Consider the following 9,846-nt stretch of genomic DNA (forward strand, 5'->3'; position numbering starts at 1 on the left):
TGGCGTTAAAATATAGTTGGACACAATTTACCGCCGCGGTTAAGATAATACAATTTTATTCCCACTATTGCAGAATTGATTTTAAATTTTTTGAATAGATAGTAATTAACGTTAAGGTGACGTATAATTTAATCTTAGTTGTGGATAATAAAATAGGGTTGATATGGTTCACCTATAGGCTATACTGTTATGGTAGTATATTGATTAAGAGTAAAGTTATACACTTCTTGTTAGTCATACCATTAGGTATTTACCTAGCCTAAATAATATTTTATGTAACTCTATATAATGTAAAATAAAATACAGTAGAATTGGGTAGTAGTTGTTTGGGCAAAGGAAATAATTTTGACCCAAAAAAATAATAGTTGGTTTGAGCAACTTTTATTTGTACCGTTTACGTTTGGGCAAGTGAAATTATATTTTGATTGTATTTTTTTTTTTTTTTACTACCTAACTATCTAATAATATTATTAATATCTATACCAATATATATTTTTTTAATAGTACTTATTATTTATTATTTTTATTTTATATGATTTTGCTTAATTGATTGTTGAATATACGAGTATATTATGATTTATGAGTATTTTCATATTAAGCCAATAGATTACTTTAAAATGTACTAATTATATTATATGTAATTTTATTTATTATTTTTTGACTGTAGATTAATACCTACCTTTATAATAATATTATTAATATCTATGCCAATATTTTTAATAATCTTCGCCCAGACGGTATTTTTAGTTGAATAAACCCTCTCCTTTACGGTTTATGCTTGTAGAATCTCGGTAATCTGACATATCGGACTACGCTACTGCCAGATTAACGAAAACATTGGATTAACGAGGGGAGGAGGTTCACATAAAAGCACATTTTTACTTATTGAATTTTACATTTTTACTCATATTAAAAATGAATTATCTTATTGTATTTTATTATAACATATAAATAATACATACATGCTGTGCAGTTAATAACTTGATGGAGCAGATTTAAAAAAATATAAATAAATATAATAAAAGTATAAATAATACATACAATATTATGTGTCATATATAAGTACGTTTAGGTTAATATGGCCGGATTACTGAGCGTATCAGATTATAACGGCCGGATTATTGAGATTCTACTATACTGCAAAAATTAATAGGTACTGTAAAATTGAATATATATATTAAGATATGAATTTTAAAAGGTTTAAAATGGTTTGGGATGATACTAGGTCTTCGTATATATTCCGTTTATGCTATACATTATATGCGATACTTAACAGAAAATAGTTATTGAATATGGTAGATGCTTACATAATTTTTGATTTTTAAATTGTTTTTATTATATTATGCTGCCATTGTGTTAAGTTAGATATATTTAATAACTTATTAATCAAAAAAATGTTTTTTACAATTATATTATAAAAAAATCATATTTTTATATATTTGATAAATTTTTTAACAGTTTTAATTAGGTATAAATTAATTAAAATATTTAAAAAAAATGTAATACTGTAAATTTTGAATAATAAAATAAAAAATTTACATTACATGCTGGTTATTAAAATAATAAATACCTATTTTTACCTCAATAATATTAATTGAAAATTGTATTTTTACTTTTTTTATGACAACATATATTATTTAATAAAATAATTAATTTCTACTCCGCTAGCTCCAAAGTTCATACGTCTAGCATTAGTTATTATAACGTATTGTTTAGTTGTAAATTGATATATTGATGAAATCGTTAAATTAATTTATTTTTTAAATTTAAAACCGATATTAGTTGTTATATTTTATTATTATTATTCAATAATAATCATTTATTAAAAATTTCAATAACTAATAAAATTACTATTTTTATAAGTAGTTTATTATGATTGAACTAATCACTAATAGTAGTTAAGTGTACTTTATTTTATTTTATAACGCAGATATCTACATGTTGTGTATGAAAATTAAATTTATTAATTTGATTAGAGGTAGAATACTTTCTTAATTCATTGTCCATTTACTCAATAAAACTATTTTTTTTTTTTTAAAGAAAGTATAATAGTGGTAATTTTAAAATTTAAATAGATATCTATAGGTACCTATATATTACCTATATATTTACCTACATATCTTAAATTAATAAAAAAAAAATAATACTGATAAAATGATGAGTGTTTTTTGTTATTCTGTATAAATGAAAATACAAATAAAATATGTACAACTAATTAATAATAATAAAATATATATACATTTTTTATTCTTTTTCTCGTTACTATACATTAGTACTAATGTATATAATTATTACAGAGAAATCGATCTTCAGTTGTCAAAGTAAAGACGCTAATTATTTCTTTATCAAAATTAAATTTCAGAATATTTATTTTTCATCATATTTGATGTTTATCGTGTTATTACTGACATACATACCGATAGTAGCACAACTAAGGATAGTAAAGTTACTCTCTCCCTTCAAAATGTGATTTTTTTATGTAATATATTTAGTTACTAAAAAATGAATCCTGGTTAAGTTACTGTTAATATACATATATTATATAACTAATACAAATTTTAAACTATCTGTTATTAAAATTTTTTTTTTTTTTTTGATGATCTAGAAATTGAAAACACAATTGGAAAATTCCATTAAAAGCACTTTAAGCGAAAATAAAAGTAAAGATATCAGAAACATGGATGAAGGTAAAAACATGTTACTTTTTCTTATAATATTACTGAACTCGGTGTCGCAAATAGAGGAAGCTGGAGACAAACCCCCCAAAATTCAAATTCCTATCTGTAAAAATATAAAATACAAAATTTCTAAAATGATAAAAATTTAATTTAAAGATAAAAGTTCTGGGGGTTTGAACCCCCTGAATATTTTTTTTATTGCCTATTCGACTATTTTTACTATGAAACATAGTAATAAAAATAAATAATTAGCCTTGAAAAAACGATATGTTATAATAATTTTTATATTGATGTAAACCATTTGATTCTGTTTTAGACCTGCAGGGATACGAAAACAATTATTGTGTATCTAATAATTGTATAACCTTTGAATCATACATGGATTCATCCAGAAAATGTTGCTGCATTATTTGCTACGATAAATGTGTTTTTTTCAAGTTTTTACCGTGTAAACATAAGTATTGCCTCGACTGTGTCGAAAAAATGTTTGAAAATAAGATGTTTAATTGTCCGCTTTGTCGCCAACCATTCAAGAGATTACAACTTGCACTTACACTTAATTGAAATAACTTTTATTTTTAAAAATACATTTATTTTTTTTTACAATTAATCAAAGTGTCATGAAACTAGAAGTTTTATTTTAATATGATTACTTAAAAAACTTCAATTATAAATTAAATTATTTGTAAAAAAAATAATATTATAGTATTATTTAATAACTATTTTATTATACTTATATGTTTCTTTGAAGTATTCATGTATATACATTTGATTAAAACAAAAATATAAATGATATTATGTATATTTTTTGATATTTTTTCTGATAAAAACTTCTCTTCTGTATCATTGTTTCTTGATTATAAATTTTAAACTAGGTAGGTATTCTATTTTTTTTTATATTGGTTTATTATGACGACTTTATCTGCTTTTATCTATGTCTTTCTATTTGGAAAAGGTAATGTATATCTAGAATTCTGTTACACCTTTCTCTAAGAAGAGAATATTCACTTCTGAGGACGATTTACCGGTGGAGTAGGTTCGGCAGGGCAACATAGAGAAAACGAGGGTGAGGGAGAGACTACAAAGTAGTATTTTTTGACCTTGCCAAGGTTCGAATCGATGACCGCGTGTGTCATGGCCAGTTGTGTGATCATTGCACCGCACCATCCACGGATAGGTACTCAATTTATTATAATATATTAGTATCAAATATTCTGAAAATGTTTTAACCATACTATTTTTATCATAGAAAAGGTATTAAATATGTTATAAGCTTCACTGTTGCAGATTATTTTTAAAGGTACTACTTTTAGTAGATACATCGGTTCCTTGAAAGCCAAATACTTTAAAGTGCTATATAAAGAGTATTAAAAAGATGCTCAAGTGGGTATCACTCTGCCGGGGTTGGTAAATTGGATCCAAATGACCTAATTTCGGTAAATTGGGTCCTGAAAAAATAGGTACCTAGTAGGTAAGTTGAGTATCGGAAAAAAAGTAGTAAGTAAATTGAGTCATGGACAAATGTTAGTATGTTAATTATAGTACGTCAAATTTTATAATTATAGTATAAATATATTATATAAATGGAATGAATTAAAATATATGTGGTTTTTACAACATAATATTATCGGTAAAAGCTTAAATGATACAGATTTAACAAGTTCAAATCAGATTATCATATTAATAATATTTTTTGTGATTTGTTTCCTGAAGTGACTTAAACGAGCGTAATTTATTTTTTTTTGTTACGTGCTTCGTAATTGTATATACGTCTCAAACTAGAATAAAATAAAAAAACAATTTGTAAATATTTGTTGGGACGACTGACGAATTTCGAATACTACGCTTCAGCTGCACATATTTAAATACTAAATATTTTATATTTTGATAGCGCAATATCTAAATACTTCCTGTTACAATGGGAAATAAAAAAAAAAAAATAGTAATAATAAAAGTGTTTAATAAAAGTGTTAATTAAATATACTTATTGAAAATATTGTTAATAAATTAAAAAATAATCTGATAAATTATTATTTCTATGTGATCTTTTTTCTCAGCCATTGTAGCAAACTGTATTCCTTAGACTATAAATTATAATCCAACTAATGATTGAATATTATTGGTTTTATGAATAAAAAATTAATTGTAAATAACATTGGATAATATTATATAAACAAACTAAAAATAAAAAAAAATGTAGGCCATTAAGATTATAGAAAAAATAATTAACTAATATCAAACATAATTAAAAATATAATAATAATTGCTAATTACCTTACAACATTTTTTTCCATAATAGAAATATTATTCAATTTTTTTTTGAAAATAATAGATACCTATTAAGTATTTTAAATTTTAAAGTACCTACCTAGCAGGTAGCTATGTGGTCTATTTGTATGACCTTAATTTTTTTCAATTATAACAAAATTATACTGACACTTCATATAATAATATGAAATTTGAGTTACTGGTACCTATTTCCAAATTCAACTTTATGGAAGCAATATTAAATCATTTTTCAAATAACTAGTTCCGATTATTCTGAATTAACATTATTTTTAGAAAAGGCAGAAGTACACTATAGTCTGTTTTAAACAATAGACAGCCAATTTTCATCGTTTTTATCGTTTTGTTTTTAGTATTAGCAGTCAATGAAATAATAATGAGTAATCTATTTTAAATATTAAACTCATACAGCATAATTATAAGTTATAAAAAAAAGTATGATTTCAGAGTTCGCCATTAATAACTATTTAAAATATTCTTAAATATTAATAATAGAAATTTACAGTTGAAGCTGCTTTTTAGGAACATGGATAATTGATACAATCGTGTTAATGAAACAAAATGTCCTGGGATGGACCGGCCGTATATTAGAATGATGAAAATAAATTGGATTATTGAAACATTACATCAGTTATTTGAAACAATTAAGCAAAGGTCAGTTGACATATACATCGGTTATCTGGCGATAACTAACGTACTTAAACATTATCTTTGCTGTAGTTCCGTTTATTTTTACTGTACTTTATCGTAAGTATAGTAGGTACATATGCAAAAATGCTTTTTCCTGTACGTATTGTTTGTAATTCGAGGCACCCTTGACACTCTCAACAAGGAAAGAAATTATGAAGCTCTTAGTGTCCTCAGGAGAGTAGTCCAGTATCGTGCTAATTAAAAATACTTTTAGCAGCATTACTCGTATGAAAATATGGTCATGGAGTTTCTCAACGCAAAAAAATAAACACTGATAGATACATACAAATTTTAAATAATATGGTAAAATATATACATACTTTTTTAAATTATATATACATAATTAAAAATATATTGTTTATTTTTTAAAATGTATATTTTTCATATTTTTTTTTTTTTTATAGTACAAATCAAACCAATCGTTCATTAGAAACAATCGGTTAATTGATAGGTATTTTATAGTGGAATTTTATTTTATTTTTCAATAATTCTAATAACGATGAGATAATTGGATAATGTAATCATTAAGAAATAATAAAATAAGTTTGAAGCAATTAAACATTATTTTTAGTGTACTATATATATATATATATATATATATATTATTTCGTTAACTGTATTAATTAAATTTTCATATAACAAAATAATTATAAATTACTAATAATAATTATATTAATATTATAATACAAAATAAAATGTATAAAATAAATTTGTCATATAAATTGTTCAAAATGTTCACCATGCAAAATGTTCTAAACATCATTCAAGTTGCCTTAAAAATTCAGTCATTGTTGTCGCCTTGATTAACACGTCAACTAAATAAAAATTATCACATACTCGAGATACGGTGCAACACGATTACGCATATTTTACCTTTTCATATTTGAAAAATACAACACGAGCGCGTCTTTTAGGCTGGATTTAGTGCTCGACCGACGATCAGCGCTGACGTCGGTCGAACGTAGCTATATCAATGAATGCATATGAACAACTACAGTGTATCACTGATAAATTGCTACGCGCGTACAGCTACGTCGCGCTGACGAGGACCGTCGGTCGAGCGCGTCCGTCGGGCGTACGTCGGTCGACCGACGAGCTATTTTTAGCAATGCAAGAGTTTAGTTCTACGCTGACGACCAACTGACCGTACGCGCGTACACAATCTTTTTATTTTATTTTTATTAAGGCAATAATAATAATAATAACATTTTATTTTATGTAATTGTGTTGTAAATTGTTTATATTTGTTTATTATATTAATATAATTATAACAAAAAATGAACATCGATACCGAGCGTGTTATTTCTGAGGTGCATCTTCGACCGCCATTATGGGACCTATCTTGTGTATTGTACAAAGACCGTGATGCCAAAATAAAAGCTTGGCGCGAAGTTTGTCAAGCAATAGTACAAAATTTCGACCATGTGTCTGATAATGAAAAAAAAGTTATTGGTAAGTAAATAAAGATGTTATTTATAATCATTAAAAATATACTAATGAAAATCTAATTATATTCAATTCGATAGTACCTATTGTAGTATTTAAAAAACAACATAATTCTATTATATGAGTTAATTAAAGTTTTATTAGAGTAAATTAGTTATGTAAGTATAATAATATTTAAAAAAAAGCTCAATTTGTTTATATATATATTATAAATTATTAATAATTAAGGTATTATTATTAATGTAGATTGTATTATTAAAGTTAAAAGATACTAGCATCTTGCCACGATACACTTCCATCAGGAGAAACGAAATAATTGGCAAATTTATCCCTTATCATATCGCCTGTTCTAACAATATTATTGTTCATATTGAGTTGAAGTTCTTGAAACCCCTCAACAGTTAGTGTGTCTTCTACTCTGTAACCATCTCGTTCTCTTATGAAGTTATGCAAAACGCAACAAGCCTTTACGATTGTTATTGTATTCGGCAATGCAGTATTCATTGGTCTATGAAATATATTGAATTTATTACTCATTATTCCAAATGTAGACTCAATATACCTCCTTGCACGGCTTATTCTATAGTTAAAAATCTTCTTTTTTTTTGTCAAATTACTTCGTGCGTAAGGTCTTAAAACTTTGTTTGATATACCAAATGCAGAATCGCCGATTATCATATATGGAAGTGGTTCTGTAGTATTAGGTAGTGGTTTTGGTGGAGGTAATTTTATTTCTCCGTTATTTATTTTCGTAAATAAAGTGCTTTCCTTAAAAATAGTAGAGTCTGAGTCTGTTCCACATGCACCTACATGTATATAGGTGAAACGATAATCGGAATCGCACATGGCCAACAGAACAATAGAATAATATTTTTTATAGTTTGAAAACAAACTTCCACTGTGTTCAGGACAGATTATTCTTACGTGCTTTCCGTCAATACTGCCGATGCAGTTAGGAAAGTTTGCTATATTTTCAAAGCCAGCAGCGATTTTAAGCCATCCTTCTGTCGTATTCGGAATCGAAAGGCATTCTTCATGAAATAGATCCCAAATATTTGTACATACTTCTTTTATAATTCCACCGATAGTTGCCGTACCTAGACGGTAACTAAAATAAAGATCACTATATCTTTGTCCAGTTACGAGATACCTGAAATAAAAAATTAACAAATTAATAATTTTACAGAAAGGAATGTACAACAGCGGTGGAAGACGGCACGAGACGCTTACGTTAGGTGCAAAGCCACAATGAAGAACACAAAGTCTGGGTCTGCAGGTAGTAACAAAAAGAAATATGTATACTTTGATTGTATGCAATTTCTAGACAAAAAACATGTAATAGATACTGAGGATTCAATTGTAGAAAATCAGAGCACAATGGATGAATCAAATAACAAACCGACAACCAATGATGACGCTCTACCTTCAACGTCCAAAGACTCCAACTTTTGCCAACCAGAACAAACTACTGCTGCTGAACGGAAAAATATGCAAACAAAACGTTTTAAAAAGAGAACTCGTAATGAAGACGATAATTTTGATAGGGAAATGTTGAACATGTTTAAAGAAAATACAAAATTAATGCAAAACGATGACATGTCATTTTTTTGTTCACTTTTGCCGATTATGAAAACTTTTTCTAACCACCAAAAATTACTTTTCCGTTCTGCAGTTCTACAAAAAGCAATCGAAATATCTAGTAATTCTAGTGAAATCCGCCCGGGAACATCACATACATTTTCAACTTCAGAATCACAACATTCCGATGCTTCTACATCTTATATAACTGAAGTACCACAACAGTTTGAGGAGGCACTAGATGATGATTCAACATATTCTTTAGAGGATTTTGTTACTATGCAGAATTTGTAATAAAAAATATTATGTTGTATTATGAAGTATACCTAAATAATATAATGTCTTTTTATTATCTTTTAATCTCTAATGTCTTTTTTAATAAACAAAAATTTTTTTTAAATTAAAATTTGTTGAATTTTATTTTAAAATATAATAATTACCTTAAAGTCACGGCCAATCTTTCTGATGGTGACACAGGAATACGAAAAGTGTTCTGTCGCTTCAAAGATTCTTCAAGTTTTGCAAGCAGCTCGTCAAAACTTTTAATAGACATTTTGAAGTAATCAAAAAATTTTGATTCGTGATCTCGTAATTTTGAAAACAGCGTACAAAATTCCCCTTCAATTGGCCGGTCTACAATTACTGGGTGGACGTGATATCTTCTCCGTCTTTTTTTATTCCGTCGATTGCGTAAATAATACGCACATATTAATGAGTTAATAATGAATGGATTCATTTTAAAAGTTAAAGTTAACTAAATTAATTAATAACAAAATAACATACAACAACCGATCGAATTTGCCGTCGGCTAAGCACTAAACGCTCCATGACGACCGATGATCAGCGCGTACCGTCAGCGCGCACAATACGCGCTGATCGTCGGTACAGCACTAAATCCAGCCTTACTAAATTATCTTTAAGTTCTTGTCTCTGTTCAGCTTCAGTTGCCCATAAAATCGGTGGAAAAGCGGCATTAGATGATTTATAATTATTGAGTTTATAATCAGTGAATTCAAAATTATCAGTAGGGCTATTTTCTATTAAGCTGGCTATATATTTAAATGTTATTTCAATAATTTACTTACTTGGCAAAAAATTATATACTCTGTATAGCACGGCACATGAAATACATGAAAAAATAAACAAAAGGCATAGAAGTTCATTAAAA

General features: G+C 26.8%; 2 protein-coding genes across 4 annotated transcripts; one reads left to right on the plus strand and one right to left on the minus strand.

Annotated features, from left to right (window-relative positions):
• The first annotated feature begins 6,582 nt into the window (after positions 1-6,582).
• Positions 6,583-8,998, plus strand: LOC112600442. Of its 2 annotated transcripts, XM_025347662.1 has the most exons (3): positions 6,583-7,106; positions 8,287-8,376; positions 8,464-8,998. In XM_025347662.1, exons 1-3 carry the CDS (start codon positions 6,932-6,934, stop codon positions 8,970-8,972), a joined length of 774 nt encoding a protein of 257 aa, XP_025203447.1. In that variant the 5' UTR covers positions 6,583-6,931; the 3' UTR covers positions 8,973-8,998. The 2 variants fall into 2 exon arrangements, with proteins under 2 accessions (XP_025203447.1, XP_025203446.1); XM_025347661.1 differs by having other exon boundaries at positions 8,287-8,998.
• On the minus strand, positions 7,292-9,554 carry LOC112600440 (protein ALP1-like). Of its 2 annotated transcripts, XM_025347660.1 has the most exons (3): positions 9,462-9,554; positions 9,119-9,346; positions 7,292-8,250 (listed from the first exon to the last, which is right to left on the minus strand). In XM_025347660.1, the coding sequence occupies exons 2-3, from the start codon at positions 9,229-9,231 to the stop codon at positions 7,362-7,364; spliced, it is 1,002 nt and encodes a 333-aa protein (XP_025203445.1). In that variant the 5' UTR covers positions 9,232-9,346; positions 9,462-9,554; the 3' UTR covers positions 7,292-7,361. The 2 variants fall into 2 exon arrangements, with proteins under 2 accessions (XP_025203445.1, XP_025203444.1); XM_025347659.1 differs by having other exon boundaries at positions 9,119-9,540.
• Positions 9,555-9,846: the final 292 nt, after the last annotated feature.

Source organism: Melanaphis sacchari, unplaced genomic scaffold (assembly GCF_002803265.2).
Source record: "Melanaphis sacchari strain LSU unplaced genomic scaffold, SCAv2.0 Contig64_pilon_pilon, whole genome shotgun sequence".
NCBI lineage: Eukaryota > Metazoa > Arthropoda > Insecta > Hemiptera > Aphididae > Melanaphis > Melanaphis sacchari.